This window comes from Gossypium hirsutum, chromosome A10, assembly GCF_007990345.1.
Source record: "Gossypium hirsutum isolate 1008001.06 chromosome A10, Gossypium_hirsutum_v2.1, whole genome shotgun sequence".
In the NCBI taxonomy this organism is placed as follows: Eukaryota; Viridiplantae; Streptophyta; class Magnoliopsida; order Malvales; family Malvaceae; genus Gossypium; species Gossypium hirsutum.
This window is the reverse complement of record NC_053433.1, coordinates 93011193-93031474: the sequence shown is the minus strand read 5'-3', so window position 1 is coordinate 93031474 and position 20282 is coordinate 93011193. Positions and strand designations below refer to the sequence as shown.

General features: G+C 31.3%; 1 protein-coding gene across 2 annotated transcripts; it reads right to left on the bottom strand.

The window, feature by feature from the left end:
- Positions 1 to 10366: 10366 nt before the first annotated feature.
- LOC107896666 (uncharacterized) lies at positions 10367 to 12758 on the bottom strand. Of its 2 annotated transcripts, none has more exons than XM_016821884.2 (4): positions 12369 to 12758; positions 12001 to 12247; positions 11424 to 11732; positions 10367 to 11333 (listed from the first exon to the last, which is right to left on the bottom strand). In XM_016821884.2, exons 1-4 carry the CDS (start codon positions 12401 to 12403, stop codon positions 11226 to 11228), a joined length of 699 nt encoding a protein of 232 aa, XP_016677373.1. In that variant the 5' UTR covers positions 12404 to 12758; the 3' UTR covers positions 10367 to 11225. The 2 variants fall into 2 exon arrangements, with proteins under 2 accessions (XP_016677373.1, XP_016677374.1); XM_016821885.2 differs by having other exon boundaries at positions 12001 to 12238; positions 12369 to 12495.
- Positions 12759 to 20282: the final 7524 nt, after the last annotated feature.

The window sequence follows — 20282 nt, the reverse complement described above, 5'->3', positions numbered from 1 at the left end:
CAACTAACTCACATAATAGCAAAAATTAAACAATGGGTTGGTTAAACCAAGCTTTCATCCTTAAAAATCCAAGAAAATTATCAAAGAACAAGCTTATTTACCTTAGAATAAATGGCTGGTCATGGGAGGATGAAAACCAATTATTTTCTTCTTCTTTCTTAGAGATGACAATAGATGATACCAATGATGAAAATTTTGGTTTTCCTCTCTCTCGCTACAAGCTTTATATACATGTCATTAACATATAATTTAACCTTAATTAACTTTTAATTAATCTAATCAATGGCTAATATTTAATTACAAATCATTTGGTGCTTTTTAATGGCCATGATCACCTTAATAATTTAACCATAAAATAACCTTGGTCTAATAGCAATTTAGATCCACTTCTCAATTTGATCCTTATAATTTTCCGGATTAAATTACTTCATAAAAAAATATTATAAATTCATACTTAACACAAATATCTCTCGATTAACAATTCCATTTATTTGATTTATGAATTTTAGCTTCGAAACTGCATTTCTCAACACCGATTAAAAATCAGGTTGTTATAGATATCATAGATTTGTTGCAAAAAGTTGCATTCAAAAGAATGGATTTATTTATAAAGAGACATTCTCAACAGTCTCTAATAGAGACTATTTAATAGTTATTATGACATTAGTGAACCATTATGATTTAGAGTTACACCAAATGGATATGAAAATCATTTATGGGTGTCAAAACCACCAAATATAAATTTTATGATAAAATAATACTATATAGAAATATAGAGCAGTAAGGTCGAATCCATAGGGACTGTGTAACACCCTTAGCCAATATCCGTCGCCGGATTAGGGTTACAAAGCATTGCCATAAAAATAGAACATTTAAACATAAATTTATTCATTATCATAAACATATCATAAGTCAATTATACATACACATTTCATCCCTATATCGAGCCCTCGAGGCCCTAAAAATACCTTATAAACGATTCAAGACTAAATTAAAAACATTAAAAAATTTGAGAAAAAGTTGCAAAAATTTGCAAAATAGGGGTCTCACGGCTAAGACACACGCATGTGTTTCAAGCTGTGTAACAATCGAACTAGGGACACACGGCTATGTCCCAACCCATGTCCTCACCCATGTAACTCACTGAGTTGGGTCACACGACCATGTCACACGCCCATGTGCCAAGCTGTGTAACACTCGAAATTTCCCCACACGTCCATGTGCTAGGACTTGTAACTAACTGACTTTCACCCTAAGAAATCAAAAAATGACACATGACTGTATCGCCAAGCCGTGTGTCTATCACGGCTGAGTCACACGCCCGTGTCTCAAGCCCTGTGGACCCAAAAATGAACCTTAATCAACAAGTTACGAATTCAAACTTACTTAGACTCTAAGTAAACCATTTACTAACCAAAAGGCCTATTCAAAGTGACATTAATCAAGCAAAAAACATGTCTAAACAACATCCTAAGTGCCTAACCAATGTATCCTCATTGATACCACAAGTATATACAATTGTACATCAAAATAAAACATCAAACACAACTTATCAATTCATCAAATCTAACACCTAACCAATGTACCTATCATAGGCACCTCAAACACAACATGTCATTAACACATATCATTCATATTTGCATTGGAACATCTTACCTCATTCACAAGTATCATATAAGTTAGCAATTTACACATAAGAACATACTTAACATTTTACATATCCTAGAACATTAGTAATGATATACTAGCCTATTACATGCCATATAGTCCGAAATAAACATTCCAAAAACTACCAAAATATATGGATAATGTGACTTGAGTTTCGGTCCGATCGTCCAACCTTCCGAGTATCTATAAGAACAACAAATAACACAGTAAGCTCAATGAAGCTTAGTAAGTTCGACATATTAAAACGATAAATCTTATCGAAGTGAGTACAACAAATCAAATAATAATAATACGACCATGAATGGTTCCTGCCATCCACATTCTCAACCCGTAAATCATAAAAGTTCAATTCAATACTCAAATTTACCAAAAATCCATCAAAATCTTTAAACAATATACTTTACTGAGATTTTCAACTTGATGAACGACTTACGGATAAGAGTACATCGACAATCCCACCAAAATACACCAGATGCTCACAAGAGTTAGTCAATCCGAAACACACCAATGCTTATAAGAGCTAATCCATCTGAAACACACTAGTGGCTCCGAAGAGCTAATCCAACTGAAACACACCAAAACAGAAAGTATAACACGAGTGTTCGCAACAAATGCTTAACCTCAGTTTACTCAGAAAACATATATATATATATCACTCCAAAACCGGCTCCACTCCAACCCCCCATAACACACCATATCTCGACTGTATTCTATCCCGCGTTCAATCCGATCCAAATATAGAATTTCAACAATTTTTATCAAATAACTTACAACATTTATAATCAAATGTAATTAACACATTACATCTTATCATCAAACATTCCATAAAGATGTTAAGTTATGTACTGTACGAACCTACCTGGACTGAATTGCAGTAGTTGCAGAAGCTTAGGGACTATTCTGTAATTTTTCCTTTTCCACGAGAATCAATTAGGTCTTGATCTAAAATATAAAATTCTTTAATTATTAGCTTACATTTCACCTTCCAATTCACATTACATTTTATACCCTTTTTATTTTTCAAATTTACACAATTACCCTTAACTTTTATAACTTTTGCAATTTAGTCCCTTAACCCGAAAATCATCAAATTTCTCAAGTTAATATTCCATACGAATATATTAGGCCTTAAATAGTCCCTAATAAACATCAAATTTACTATTAAACCCTAAAATTTTGACATTTTTACAATTTAGCCCTAAAATCAAAATCTAACAAAAATTACTTCACAAAATCATCAAACAATACAACTAAAGCTTCAAATACATGTTTATCAACAAAAACATTCAAGATTCATCAATGGGTACTTTTAAAATTTTTAATAGATTCAAAAACGAAGGTACGGGCTAGCTGGACCTAATTTCAACGATCTCCAAAACATAAAAATTACAAGAAATGGGCAAAAATTTCAATTACATGCAAGGTTTCTATGCTTATCCGATTCTCAAGCTACCATTTCAAGGTGATTTCGGCTATGGGAGAAGTAAAAATGAAGAAGAAAGGTTTTTTTCTTACAATTTGTTTATTTAATTTCTTTATAATAACCATTTTGCCATTAAAAACTTAATATTTTTATCATTTTAATACCATTGCCATCCAACACCAACTATTAGGGACTAATTGCTACACCCTTCTAGAGGTGTTCATGGGCCGGGCTCAACTAAAAAATCATGCCCCTTTATTGGGCTCGGGCCGGGCCAGCCCAAAAAATGGGCCTAAAATTTTGTCTAAGCCCGACCCGGATAAAAATATTAAAACCCGGGCCCAGCCCGACCCGCCTGTATTAATTTTTTATATTATTTTTAAATATATATATATAATACATCAAAAATACAAAAAATATCAAAATAAATATTTCCCAACAAATTAAAAATAAATTTTAAAAAATATGTAGACTTAAATAACACTAAGATAAATGCAACTTAACAAGCAAATGCTTCTAAAATAATAAAAAAATTAACAAATGCCTTTAAAATAATAAGAAAATTAACGATAAAATAAATTTTATACAATATCCAAACAATAACAACAAAATAATAGCAACATAATAGTAAAATGGTAGCAAAATTGGGAGAAAACAACAAGAAAATAACATTCAAAAATAAAAAAAATATGCAGATTTTTTTGTCCTTCAGTGATTCGGGCCGGGCCCGAGCTAAAAATACCTTACCCGAGGTCCGGCCCATTTTTTAAACGGGCCTTATTTTTTTATCCAAGCTCATTTTTCGGGCCTATATTTTTGCCCAAACCCTCCCACATTTCAGTCGGGCCTTCGGGCCGAGCCGGGTAGCCCGACCCATGCACACCTCTAGTCCCTTCTCATGTAGTTGTTAAACTATTTAATCATTTAAATGCACTAATTATTAAATTTTGCACCTTTTTTAATTCAATCCTTTTTACTTAATTAACTATCTAAACGTTATAATTTCTTAATCAAAATTTTAATATGACACTAAAGACTCCATAAATATTTTAAAAATAATATTTACAAGTCGACATGATAGAAATTTATGGTCTCGAAACCACTGTTCTGTCACCACTGAGAATCGGGCTGTTACAAACTGGTTATCTAATTTCGCCTTTTCCCGTGACCAAAATTATTATCGCGCTAACAGTTGTGCCCACGACCTGTGCGTTACAATGTTGAAAATAAAAAGAGGATTTTAGTTGATAAAGATAATAATATAAAAATATAAAAATAAAGTAAAAATAAAAGAATTGTGATTGCAAAATAAATTAAGCAAAATAAAATATCTTAAAGCTTAGCCTTAGCCTCAGTACACTCCGAATCTTGAACCGATCCTTGAAAAATGGTTTTTCCCTTCAAACCAATAAGTTGGTTATAACGATTGAGATGCCTCAACCATCAACATTTCCTTTTGTAGTCGGTTCCAGTACAACCTGCAAATCGACCCTTGTCGAATTTCTAACCACGTGACACGTGCCCGTAATTTAAGACTTTGACAGTCTTGCGATCTGAAAAGCTCAACTCGAATCAATGACCTTAATCGCGTGGGTCATTTAAATCCGATATCTATCTCCCTTAACGGAATCCAACTAGCTTTTTTCTAATTGAACACGCCAATTTATTCGCGAGAATTTGAATTTAGGACGGCCGACTCAACCTCCCAACTGTACGCAAAACAACTCCAACCTAACGCATGCTTTTTGAATTGAAATCGAATCAGCTTTAAGGGACGAATTTGTACTATTTCATATACTAAAGAGATAGTGAATACCATATCAAAAAGGTTTTTAGTGTGGGTTCATATCTCACGATTGTTTTGTTAGGGTGATAACCAGGCCAAGGCTAAAAAGGGACTTAGTTAAACATGAAATGAATCATTCTGATTCACTAGAAATGGTTTTAGTGGAAATGATAGGAAGGGGAAAGTGAAAGGGACTTGACAGGTAAATTGGCCAAAATATTGGAATTGAGAAAAAAAATTGGCAGAATGCCAAATGCCTACTGACGCAAGAAAAGAAAAAAAAGAAAGGAATTGATTTATTCAAAAAAACCTAGTATGTTCTCAAGTGTTATCAACACTAGGTATTTATACATATTTCATACTAAAATTTAGCACGTTTCTCTTAAGATAATATTAACTAAAAATCAAATTTCAAATTTCAAATTTAAACTAAAAATCAATTTTAATCCATTTATAGGATATTAACAATATCAAAATAATTTGATCTTTATCCAGCAAACTACTAAATCTTCAATCATTCAATTTGGCCCTCATTTTTACTTTTCATTCCAATTTAGCCCTTTTTCATATGAATTTGAATTTCGGCACACCAATTTTATTTCTAATAAGAAAAACTCAAGTCTAGTAGTATCTTATTCGATAACTAGCCAAAAATAAATGTATTAAAAATACGAATTTATCTTGCTATCAATCATCTTTATAAATGTGATTTTAATAAAGAAGTTTATATGGACCAACTAGGAGGTTTCTTAATTGAAATTACATGTCATATGGTGTGTAAACTTAACAAGTTAACACATAGATTAAAATAAGATTTACGAAAATGCTACATCAAGTTCAATGATACTATAAAGTCTTTTAATTTTCAAGAAAGCATCATTAATACGTGTATGTATCAAAAGATCAATGGGAGCAAGTTTTTTTTTTTAATTTTAGATGTTGACAATATTTTACTTGTTGCAAATTATTTAGGTATATTGCATAAGACAAAAGTTTTTCTCTCAAATAACTTTGAAATGAAAGATATAGGAGGGACATTTTATAGGATAGGAATTAAGATATTCTATGATTGACCACAAGGATTGTTAAGGTTGTCTAAAAAAAACTCTATCAAAAAATTTCTAGAGAGATCTAACATGAATAATTGTTCAATAGGATTTGTTTTTAGCAAAAAATAGATGGAAAGAAATAGAACCAATTCCATATACTTCTAGAGAGATCTAACATGAATAATTGTTCAACAGGATTTGTCACACAATATCCTCAAAATATGTAGGATGGAAAGAAATAGAACCAATTCCATATACTTCAAAGGTGGGTGGTTTGAAAAAAAAATACATGCTCAAATGATTCAACCATCTAAAGTAAATGGAAATTTAAATTGTCATTGAATTTCCAATAGAAATCCACTTTTGCCTTTTTTTTTTTTACTTGTTAAAGGAATCATGTTACGGAAATGTGCTAAATAATCTATCACTGCATCATTTATGACGAAAGCAGAGTTTGTGGCATGTTTTGAGGTCATTATGCATCATTATGGTTACATAACTTATTTCATAACTAGGGCAAGTCGACACTGTTACTAAGTTGCTGAAAATTTATTTTGATAATTCTACATTATTATTTTTCTCCTAGAATAAAAATTTATTATTTGAGGACCCCCTTCTAGAGATTGAAAAGACTTTGAAGGATGATAGTTCTTTTGTTAATTTGCTTATGACCTACTCTATGTAATTTTCTTTGTTTATTTTATCAAAAAAAAAATGTTCCACAGATGCAAAATGTATGAAATTAAAATATTTTGCCGTTAAAGAGGAAGTTTAGGAACAATGAATGTTTACAAAGCACATTAGAACTAATCTCATTAATATAGATTTGTTAACTAAAAGCTTATAACCAAAGACATTTAAAAAAACATGTACATAGAATTGATCTTATAATAATTTGACACTTTGAGTCAGTTACTATGTTTTTGATATAAAATTAACATATTTTCTGTTTATCGTGTTTGTGTGCACACAATTTATTTGAAATTATTTAAAAAAAGGATTATAATATTGGCCAAGATGTGATATTTATGTTACTTAAAGACATGTTACATTAACTTGTAATGTTGTAGTATATGACTTAAACTATATACAACTCTCATAATTTACATTTGCAATTCATTGTAATATGGTAGTGATTATGAATATTATATTTTGTCACACATGCTCAACATTTATGCTATTAAAGTTTACATTTTATCTTATTGGGCCAAGTAAGAGTATATAAGAGTTTCACCCATTTTATAGATCAATTCTAAAATCAAATAACTTAATTTAAAGTGATTAAATTATTTACTTTAGTACATATTAAATCACTTATGTTCATTTAATGAACGTACTAAATAAAAAAAATGATTTCTATTTATTAAGGTTATACACATAAAACTAATAATAATCTATAACGTTTGTCATTGAAGTTTGCGTGACCAAAAAAAAGAAGATGAAGAGGTAAAACTTTATTTACAATGGTGTTCTTTTTTTATCAAATCTAATGATTGATTCCAATTTTACATGAGATAATTTTTATATTTGTGAAAATCTTAAAATTATTAATTATGCTAGATCCAACTCACACTTGCTCTTTTTTATAAAAATAATTCTCTTTCTTCTTTGGGCTAGTTTAGTCTTACTTTTAAGAATTGCTTTTAAGAAGTGTTTTGGAGAAATATATTTAAAAAATTTGGTAGTTTAATATTTAAGTGTTTAATATTGATGTCAAAAAATATTTTAAAAATAATAAAATGTCCATTTTAAACATAGTGTTATAAAATAACAAATAAACATTTAAATAATGTTTAAATTAATTAATATTTTGATATTTTAATAAGAATATAAAAAATAATTTATTATAATTTGTTGTTAATATTTTAATATATGAAAAATAAAATTTAAATATTTTTTAAATAATTAAAATATATGACAAATAAATTTTAATATATTGTTAATATTTGTTGTTAGTCATCTTTTCTGCGACTTCAATTTGAATTTGAATTCTCTCTTCTAAATTTACAATATTTTAGTAGTGTTTATGGGTCATGTTGGATTTGAGTCAAGCCTAAGTATGATAGTAATATATTTTATATTTGTTTAAGTCTAATTCTTTTTGAAATATGGACTTAAAATTTTGCTTAAACATTTTCATATTTGTAAATGGTTAGTTTAAACTCATTTTAGGCTTACCTATATTATTTTTTAAAAATTTTAAAAGTATATATTTATATTATTTTAATATTTAATAATTTTATTTATTTTTTTATTTATTAGAGTTTTATATATAATCATTTTTAAAAAAAAATTAATATTTACATTTGAGTAGTATTATATAATATTATAAATTTATGTATTATAAATTACATAACATATATAACATTAAACATGAAAAGTGGACAGGGCCAAACCAAGCTCGAGTCTTAAATGTTCAAACTCAAAGATTCATATTTTAAATTGGCTTATTTTTTTTAACCCAAACCTATTTTTTGAACACAATATTTTTATCCAAACCCTTCCAAATTTTGAGCATACCTTTAAGCCTGGACGGGTAGCCCAACCTATTAACAGTCTACTATTTACATACTTATGTTTTTTTTGCAAGAATATTTTGCTTTTTTAATAAAAGGAATATCCATAAAAGAGAATTTTAATTATACGAATTGTTGTTGTTGGAGTAACTCTTTGGTAATATTTCTAGGATTTAAAAAAAAAATTATAAACTTTAAAATTAAAGTATGTTTGGACAAGAAATTTTAAAATTTTGGAGATTTTTAGAATGCTAGCATTTTAAATTGTATCATTTTAAAATACAAGTATTTTTTGTTATTATTGGACAATTCCTATTACAAAATAAAGACTTAGCACATACAAATACAATTAATAAGGGAAAAATAAATAAATAAATATTACGTCGTGGAAAACTACTGCTTTAGAAGTGATTTCGCCCGGATTGGTGTAATCGAAAATGGACCTTGCCCCCCAAGGTTAACACAATGATTCCAAATTTGTCTACCCGAATGGGAAAGATACAAAAAAATTTGATATTGTTCTTCTTCAGTTTATAGAAAATAATATAAAAAATAATTTTAAAGTTAGTAGAAAATTTGCCCGGAAAAAAACCATACTAAGATCAATTCCTAGGAAAGTTTGGAAGGATCACAGACGGTCCCACTTAAAACCCAAACTCCTAGACAAACTTCCTTTAATATAATATTTAGTAAAATAATAAAGAATGATGAGGGAAACAAGAAGAGTGATAGAGACTCTGATTTGTTACTTGTAAAAATGAGGAGAAATGAATCTTATTTATAGGATTCTCAAAGGGGCAAAATGATCCCAAAAATTCAACGTCCATATTGCAATGGTCAAATTTCAACGTCCATAATGTAACGGTCAGATTCCAACGATCATATTATAACGGTTAGATTTTTGCATTACCGATATTCCTCCACTAATACAAGAGAATTGAAAATTTTTGTAAACACAGAAAAAGATAAAATGTGATGAGAGAAACAATGAAATTAGTCGCTTAAGCACTAATATCTTATGGATTTGAGCTAGTATGTAGTGAAATGAATGATTCTTCTTTTTAACAAGTGAACAAATCTTGAACTTGTTAAGATAGGGGTTAACTAATGACACACGACTAATATTAGATCCAATTAATGTGCTTCGATAGATCAACAAGTTTTAGCCAATACACTTTAGGATACTAGTGAGTGTTCTAGAAAGACTGTCCAATGTCTTTCACAGAAGGTGACTAGTTTTTCACACTTGCATAAGTGATTTCATCAAGACTATCTTAATATAGACCACATGAATCAGGACTATGAAATCATTAAGAGAAATTAGTACATTCATCCTCTCAAATTTAAATTCGGTGAATTCATCAAATCCGTCTCAATGGGAACACCCAAACTTTAGGATACGAATTAATTAAGAGTAATAAACTCAACCCCACGTGTTGATGAATTCATCAAGTCCATCTCAATATGAGCACCCAAGCCTTGAACTACGAATTTGTTAAGAGTAAAAACTTCATCTTATGCATTTGTCATAAGGATATGTAAAGTGTACACTATGAGTCTTTCTATGGTTTCGTTTGACCTCATTAAATTTAGAGAACTAAGTTGATATCCACCATAAATTCCTCAACCAGTGGGCTTAAGACCCATCCCCCTCGACGAATGAAGAATCATTTTCCTACTTATCCCTTTAGTTAGAGGATCAACTAGATTCCTTTCAAAACTCATGTACTCCAAAACAAGTACTCCACTCTTTATTAAATGTCTCACATATTCATATATTATTTAAATATGTCTATTCTTACCATTGTAAGCTTAGAAAAATCGAAAAAATTAGATACAAATATTTACGTGGAAAAACCTTTCCGAATAGTATAAAAAATCATGGATAACGAAAACTTTACTAAAATCGATAAAAACTGAAAAGGGAGCATAAGATAGAGAAATAAATAAATACTGAGCCCGAAATACAAAGATTTCCCGAAATTTCCACAAACTCCATCTTAATTTTGTTGTTATTCTAAACTATCTAGGGTTGCTAAAGGGCCTATTTATAGGTTGAAATTCGTGTGAAAATATGACTAAAACACCCCTAGAATAATCAGAGTTAGATAGGAAAAATATAGAGTTTAACTAGGAGAAGAAATCTGGTTGAGTAGGAAACACATCGCCACATCTTGGTGCCATGTTTGGCTCGTCGGGACGCCATGCATTCGTGTCATCGTGGCATCGGCTCTTTCTCATCACGACGTCACAGTCTATTCGACCGAAATGCGAGGTACACTCCACAATATATAATTTATTTTTACTCATGTAAAATATAAAAATATTAGAATTTAAAAAAAGAAGAAGAAGATATTTTGGACTTTAGTTTTTTTTTTCTTTTTCATTTTATAGTGATTAGTGAGACAATATGTACGAAATAAAGCAACATTAGGAGAAATTCTAAAAAAAGCGTAGGATATGAATAGATAAATTGAATTAGTGGAATCTTGATTTAAGATTTCTTACAAATTTTGAAAATCTTTAATATTTAGTAAATTTATTTTTAGAAAATTGAAAATACATCCGGTATAATTGAGTTTTGGTAATGAAAAATTTACCTAAGATAGTATCGACGTGGCAGTAAGATATTAAAGAAAAATCAAGAAAGTACAAGGACCATTAGAAATCTTTAAAACTTGAATGGTAGAGAAAGAAGGATGGAGTAGGGAATTGAATATATATATTAATAAAAAACTTCATTTTTGTCCATTGATGGTAAAAGAAAAAATTGACTCACTCACTCATGGTGGGGTAGTTTGAACCAGTTTCGTAAGATTTTCAATGATCATAACTAACTTGGTATTGAGTCGATTCACAAAACACTTGGGGAGCCATCCTGCAGGATCTAACTGCATCACCATAATTACAATACACAGAATTATATATACTCACCTCACCTGCTCCTTATGTTTTTTTTTGTGAAAAAGGAAAGAATATACCTGAAGGACGTAAGTAACAAGACAGGAGTTTAAATCATCAAGCTTCTCCACAACCCACCCTGACTGCACCAATAACCCTCTAATTGCATTATTTGGCTTTGGAAGCAATCCAGCTGCTATTTCCTTTGGCAGTGACGCCACTGCTACAACCACAGTGCCATCCTCCATGCTTTCACGTCGCTCGTAAACTATGAATTCTCTTTTTCTGAACAAAGCCTTGGAGTTTTCTCCAAACTTGAGACGAATAATGCTTAAGTTATCTTCAACGTCTTTTATATATCTGGCATCTACCAGGTCAGGGTCCCATTGCTGTCCACAATAACCAAATTTTAATATTTATGTTGAATTCAATCATTACTACCATTTCCACACCCTTGCCTGATTACACTCATTAATTTCTTTAATAGGGTACATTCAGAGTGTATGACAACTCATATATTTAAGGAAAAGGGATATTTCATTAAAATTCATAGTTTAGTATACGAGGAACACATATATTTTACAGAAAATGAAAAAAAAAGTTATAATACCTAGCTAATGCCACCAATTAATGTAAAACAAAAGAATAAAAAATGACCTTGGCAGCATCTATAGCATTGGCAACGGTGATGAATTGCTGGGGTGAGACAGATCTGAGCAGGCAGCGACTACGGAAAATGTGAAGAGAGCCAGACCTGCGTTTGGATATCTCTACTCCATTGTCAAGGGTGAGGAGGATCTTCCATCCATCCCCACAATCATTGGAAGCCGACATTAACAACTCCTGCACACAGCTCTCACTTGCAAAGTGCACGTATCTCCTTAGAGACTCCTCGCTGATGCTCCTTTTCACAACCAAATTAAATTAAATGCCAGAAATATGAACACTCAAACTTAAACCATAGCTTCAACAGAGGCATGCAATATTAATAATATCAAACACAAGATCAGCCAACGATTTATTACCATGACTGGCTGCAAGCTACGGAACTAGTGTTCATTGGTCCTCTTTAACTTTCACTTTAGGAATAGGAGGATTAATTTCATGTGTGTGCATATATAGCGAACTCTGACAACTACAAGGGCAGGGTGGTGAAGAGAGTAAAATAATTAGTGGAGGTGGGCCGAGGTGATTGCTATTCACATGCGGTGCCAGAAGAAGCTCCATGATTAAAACTGCTGCAGGCTATGTCTGGATCTCTGGATATAGATAAAAGTTAGATTCTTTACTTCTAAAAAAGGAACAAGAAGCGAAGGGTAGGGAAGATGACGCACATGGATTGTTGGTAGCTTTAGAGAAACAACAGAGAATAAAACCAAAGCCACACTAATTAATGGGGGCTTTGCGCTCAATAGATTAGTTTAACTTGCCTGTTTATGGGTGACACGCAGTCTATTTAAACACCCTCTTGAATCATGAGGTCCCCAGTCACATGCAACTGCAGCACCCAAGTTTCAAGTTGCCATAGACAAGAACATATGGCTAGGTCCTTCTAACCTATGCTGGATTGTTGAATATTTCATTTCTTGTCAACTACATCCTAATTTTAAGTATTATTATCCAAAATTTTCAGATACTCATTAATTGCATGCATTGGGTAGATTGTCCGGATAAAACAAAGAGAAAAGAGATTTATCTAGCAATATTAATCACCTCGTCTTGGTTGTTCTTTAAAGAAGTAAACAATTGACCATAAAATGCACTCTATTCTCATGAACTGTGATAAATGCTAAAAGTAACATATTTTAACATCATTCTTAATACGTTTTTGGATGATTATCTAATGTTAATTGTGAATTTTATATTTCTAATCCTTTATATTCATACTTTAATGCTTAATAGAGTACTTGAGAGCAAATGGAGCAAAAAACGAGTGAAAATTGGAGCGTCGGAGCAAGCTATAGGAGTCACACAGGTTGAACCATTCCGCATAGCTAGACCACAAGGGCGCATAATAGATCGTGTCGATTTCACAGAATTGCACACTAAACTACGAAAAATTGCAATTTTTAGGTTTTTTGGTTATTCTAAGAAATATATATGACACAAATAAGAAGAAATGAGTGGGTCATTAAGGAATATTCAAGAAAACCACTCGAAAAAACATCATTGAAGCCACTTTGAAGCAGATTTCTGTCAAGATTGAAGATTCTCAATTGATTTATTAAGAAGTTATCATGAATTTCTTTATTTCTTCCGATTATACTATATATTGGATATTTTTATTTTCAAATATGAAAGGATTTGAAAGGATTTTTTAAATACCTAGAGAGATGAACCTTATAATAAATTTTGTCGTTTGATTTTTATTTTATGTAATAAATTCTTAGTTTTTTGTTCTCAATTATATGTGCTTAATTTTTTGTTTATATTTCTAGATTATTGATCTATATTTGATGTGCTTAAATCGATGGTTAAGTAGATCATATTTAAGAGTAGATCTTGCGTAATTGAGTGGGGTTGCATGCAATCCTAGAAATAGAACGATATAAATCTATCGGATTAGAGAAAAATCTTATAAGAAAATCCATAGCACAAGTTAATGCGATATAAAGATTTTAAATAGAAAGAAATTTAATTAATCAAACTAGAGCACAAGTCAATACAGATCTAAGATACTAAATAAAATAATTGCGTAATTTAGATTGACAGTGACAGATGAAATATAAGTGAATTCTTTATAGGGTATTGTTTCGCTTCTTAATTTTTACTTGATTATTGTTGTGATCTGTTCTTTTTCGTGTTCATTAGTTAATTAATTTAGTTAATTTTAGTTTTAATCAACCACTCGAATTATTCGGTTAAATAATAGGAAGACGATAATTATTAGTACTTTTAAGTTTTCATGGAAACAATATATTTGCTCACCGTAATTATACTATTAATTGATAGGTTCACTTGCTTTAGTCAAATTTTTAGTTAGTTCTATAGACATCAAACGGAGATCGAATCCCCAATCACATGGTTAAAAAGATGAAATGAACAACCACCACACCCCACCTCATGATTTGTAGTTTGTTTATTTTCAATATTTTTATTTTTATTTTTAACTTTTGGAGATAATATTTTTACTTAAAAACTTTTTTAAATATTATCTAGGAAATATGTACATTTTGTATAACTTTGTCGAAAAATTCCCTTGCATTAATAAACTTTGAGAAAATAGACTTATTTGTTGAGGAAAATATTGAAGGATAGAGAATCTAACTTTACGCAAAGGTTTGGAACTTTTTTCTCTTTAACACGAAATTACTCGTCTTTTGGTATGCACATTTTTAATGCAAAAGAGTCACATATATCACATTTTGCTTTCTAGCTGAAAAGTATTTTTGCTTTTGGGAAAATCATTTTTAAAGCCAAATAATATTTTAACCTTATTTATAATCCAATGTATTTTATTTAATATTTATATTTAGCATACAATTATTTGGGTAAACAACATTGATAGTCACCCAACTATATTTTTTGTTCTTTATTAGTCACCCAATTATCTTGAATTTTTTTGTGTTTATAATATTACGTTAGCCAATTAATGACCAAAAAAGATAATATCAAATAGTTAGATGACTATTTTATAAATTTTTCATAGTTGAGTGAACAAAAATGAAAAAAAACATAGTTAGGAGAACTCTTTTATGGTTTACCCCAATTATTTTACTATTGAAATTTATTTCAAATATATAACATTATATATTTAAATTTGTAATGATTATATTTTAACAATATTTAAAATATAGATTATATATTCAAATTAAATTTTACAACTGATTTATAATTATTTTTTAAAATATTTAAAATTTATATTAATATATCAAAATAGGCATAACTGTAAAATGACATAATTATCGAAAATACCCTTAACGTTTATGGGCTTTTGGGTTTGAGCCATTAACTTTTTTTTTTGGATTGACACCCTCAACGTTATAATTTTTCTAATAATCAACCCAATTTTAACGGGAAACATGAGTTGATTTAGGAAATAATATTTTTAAATGAGATCTTAGCAATTGGTAGCGATGCGGATTCGACAAAGGAGGTTTATGATTTGTGCTTGGTTGGGTGTTTTCTCACGGCAGGTGTGATCTATTTCCCGGCAATGAGAAGTACGATGGCAAATTTGTGGCATCCTGTGAAGGGAGTATAGATTTCAGATCTAGTAGAAAATTTATTTTTGTTCCGATTTTTTCATAAAATGGATTTGGAAAGAGTACAAAGTAGATCACCATGGACTTTTAATAGTCACCTTTTGGTGTTGCATCGTATAGTAGAGGGAGAGATCCACTAAAAGTCCATTTATTATCTGTTTATTTTTGGGTGTAGGTTCCTGATTTCAGAACGAATAGCAAGACAATTGAGAGATTTTGTAGGGGGTTTTTATGGAGTATGATACAAAAATTTTGGAAAGGGGTTTTAACAATTATAGGCAAATTTGTCTTTTGCTTGATGTTTGACGATCGCTAAAAAGAAGGAAAAGGCTAATGTTCTCGCTGAGTATTTGTTCATACGCCAATTTCAAGTATGAACGATTAACCCTGTTTTACTTTTATTATAGATGTTTGGGTCAAAGTGACTGTCAAATCAAGATGGAGTCCAAAATTAATGTTGTGGAAATGGGCCGAAATTTGTCAATTCACGCTCAGTCAAGGAGAGCTTTGGAAATGAACAAATATGGCTAAACGGAGAAAGAGAAAGAGGGTGTGAAGGAACAATGTCGGATAAGGTTAATCTTATGTTGGGGTGAACTTGGAAGGAGAATCAAATGTTGGGTCCAGTCAAATAGCAATGGAACATGATTCTGAAAAGTGTCATTTAGAGGGGGTAAAGGAAAGAGACAACCACGAAGGGAATAAGGTTCTCGAGGTGGGTCAGGAATAGATGACTCTATGGGAGGAAAAGAAGGAAGGTTGGTAGTTAAACCTCATTATTTATCGACGGCTGCCAGGGGGCAAGCCAATCGATCGCAATGAAACTCTTGAATTGGAATGTCCATGGGTTGAGGAGCCCACGGACTGTTAGAAGACTTCGACATTTGTTAAAGATGTATAATCCCCAACTGGTCTTCTCTATGGAGACTAAATTGGATGGTAGAATGATGAAAGCAGTGAAGAGACGATGTGCTTTTGTTAATAGAATTAAGGTGGTGACTGATGATTCTCGTGGAAGCCTTTGTTTAGCATAGAAGGAGGAACTAATTATCACTTTACGTAGTTTCTTTATGAATCATGTGGATGTAGTGGTAAAAAAAGAATGAAGATGAGAGGGATTAGAGATTTACTGGTTTATATGAAACCCCATTTGTTAGGAATAAGAGCGATTTATGGAATGTTCTTAGGAATTTGAGGAATTATCAAGAACTCCCATGGCTAGTGTGTGGAGATTTTAATGAAATTATGTATTATTTTGAGAAAGTGTGAGGTATTCCAAGGGCTGAGCAGAGAATAAAAACGTTTCGGGAAGTTTTGGTGGAGTGTCATTTATTAGATGTGGGCTATTCTGAGACGTAGTTTACATAGGAGAGAGCGAATTTATCAAAAACTAATATTCAAAAACGATTAGATAGAGGCGTGGCCAATGATGGTTGGTTGGGTAGATTTTTGAATCTAGTATTCAACACTTACCCTATTCCTTTTCTAATCATTGCCCACTTCTAATACATACGGATATGGAAGGAAATGTGAGGGTTAATAAAAGATTCTACTTTGAAGCATGGTGGGTAATGGAAGAGTCTTTTGAATGAGAAATAAAACGAGTTTGGGAATTGAGTGAGGGGGTTATATTTGCTAAGTTAGAGAGTCTTCGGGTTGAACTGGGAAGTTGAGCAAGACAGATACAAGAAAAATGACACGATTTGAAAAGGGCTTTGACCAGGAAATTGGAGCAATTATTGGTTTTAGATCGGGATTATGGGAATTTGGCAGAGCTTATCGACACAAGAGTTCAATTGAATTGGGAAATTGATAAGGATGAAGCTTTTTGGGAACAAAGAATAAGAGTTAATTGGTTAAAGCTTGGGGATAGAAACATGGTTTCTTTCCATAATAATGCTTCGCACCGCATGAAAAAGAATATGATTTAATGTTTGGATTATAGAGATGGAAGGGTAACCAGGGAGGGGACAAAGATGGCAGAAATAACAATGGTTTTTTTTTTTAAGAATTGTTTGGGACAAAGAGGGTGGGTAAGTTAACACATATTTTCTCCAGAGTGGGGATGTGTATTACTGATGATTTGAATACTGTAACACCCATATCCCATTCCGTTATTGGAATAGGATTACGGAGTGTTACTGTACAAGTTGGAACATTTTATTACAATTAGCATCCAATTATCATAATAATTTCATAAATACAAATAAGATTCAAAATGAAATAAAACACACATTTATGGGCATTAAATCTAACTTTTGAAGCCCTAAAAATAAGTTAGGAATATTTAGAGACCAAATCGGAACAAATCATAACATTTAGGAAAAAATTAAAAATTTTCAAAAGTGATTGTAACACCCCTAACCCTTAACCGACATCGGATTAGGGTTACGAGGCATTACGAGATAGACAAAACATTTCAGACTAATTCAGAATCACAGGTATTATTTAACATCATTTCATAAGCAATCATATCTAAATATGGTCTATGAGACCTAAAATGTACTTTTAGGAGACATTCGAGACTAAACCGAACACATTCATAAAGTTCAGAACTTTTAAAATTTTCAATTCTATAGAGGTCACAAGCCCGTGTGACCAAACCGTATGCCCCACACGAGCATCAGACACGCTCATGTGAACCAGCCGTGCCAAAATAGAGCTTATATACTGACTTATTCCCATGGCCAACAGACACGCCCGTGTGCCACGGCCGTGTGATTCTTAGCTAGCTACTGACTTAAGCCCACAGCCAACAAACACGCCCGTGCGCTATGGCCATGTGGCACAATGCAGGCTTGGTTTAAGCCAATTTCTTACTCAAAACATGCTTCATTACAACTATTTCATCATCATTCAACAACTCATTCAAACCATATTAAAACTTAACACAAACATACCATTTGATAGCCAACTTTCATTGCATAACCTATATTTACAATTCAAAACTTAATACATAAACCTTCTAGCCTATACATGCCATACTTTAAAATATGTACACTTTCAAAAGTACCAAAATGAGATCAATAATGTGGTGACAATCTTCGACTATCCCCGAGCCTTTAGTAGCTACGATAACTGTAAAACAGACAGTAAACACACAGAGTAAGCTACAAAGAGCTTAGTAAGCCAAATACAATTTGTCTAACTACTAAAGCATATAAATACAATTCAACTATAAAGATTCATAACCATTTCATAGAATAATTTATAAACTTAACCATGCTCCTTTGTTTGCATATATGTCATGCTTCATTTCCATACATATTTCACAGAGACAGAGTTTTTCATATTCAGAAATTTAGTACGATACAAACGTACCTGCATAGGTTATACATTTCATATACTCAATCTCAGATTTCGTACGCTATCATCAAATGGGTCAGAAACGGTATAGATGCTCATAAATAAGTACAATACCGATGTCCCGGACGTGGTCTTACATGTAATTCAATATCGATGCCTCTGTCCCAAGCAGGGTCTTACACGAAATCAGATACGATGCCGATGTCCCAGACATAGTCTTATACATAAATCTCAATCGATGCCTGTGTCCCAGACACGGTCTTACACGATGTCTCAGACAGATGTCAACTTTTTTTAGAAACATACAGAGCTTTTCAAATATTAACATATTATCATACTTTACTCCAAAGATATTCATCAGGCACTCAAGGCCATCCAATACAGATTACAGTTTATATGTGCATAATTTATTTCAATTAACACGTAATTGTAATTTGACTTACCTCGGACGGATTTCAGATAAAACGAGTCGTCTATTCAACTATTTTGGATTTCCCCCGATCTAAGTCTGATTTTCTTTGTTATTGATCTAATACAATACAAATTCAACCATTCAATCATTCATTTCATTCAATTTAATCCATATGCACATATTTAGGGCACTTTACATTTTAGCCCTTACATTTTCACACTTTGACAATTTAGTCTATTTTTCATAAAATCACCAATATGCAAAATTTCTTTGCAAAAAGGGCTAGCTGAATTTTCATGGGTTCTATATAAGCCCATACAACATGTTCAATTCACAATTTAGTCCTTTTAAACTTCATTTTCAAAATTTAACCCAAATAACTCAATTTCATCAAAAACTCAAAGACAAAACTTATGAACCATCTACCCAACCTTCATAATTCATTCAAAAACATCACAAAACTCATGATATCAACAATCGCATTTCATGAAATCTTTAATAGAAACAGAAATTTAGACATGGGTTTTGAAGAACACGAAGCAACGATCACAGAAACGTAGAAATTATCAAAAACGGACCAAAGTACATACCTTAATCAATCAAATCAATGGCCGAACCCTAGGATGGTCTTCTTCTTTCTATTTCTTTGTATTTTCGGCAATACATGCATGAAATGGCTTCATTTTCATGTTTATTTTCATTTAATAACTTTAATAATCATTTTCCCATTTTGCCCTTAATGACATAACATTAAATTCACCAACTACATGGCCGTTTTTGTCCACCATTAAAACAAATGGTAAATTTGACATGCAAGGACTTTTATTTTTAAAAGCTAAGCCAATTAGGTGCTTTAGCATCTAGCACTCAACTTTTACACTTTACGCGATTTAATCCTTTTTCATAATTAAGCACAGAAACAGACAAATTAAATCACAGAAATTTCACAGATGTAAATTCACATATCACAGACACAGAAAATAATATTAAAATATTTTTCAGACTCCAATTTGTGG

Coding starts and splice junctions, on each gene's coding strand:
- LOC107896666 (XM_016821884.2), bottom strand. CDS start 12,403: ATGAACACTAGTTCCGTAGCTTGCAGCCAGTCATG. Junction 12,248..12,368: donor GTAGCTTGCAGCCAGTCATG/GTAATAAATCGT, acceptor GGTTGTGAAAAG/GAGCATCAGCGAGGAGTCTC. Junction 11,334..11,423: donor TTGTTACTTACGTCCTTCAG/GTATATTCTTTC, acceptor ATGGTGATGCAG/TTAGATCCTGCAGGATGGCT.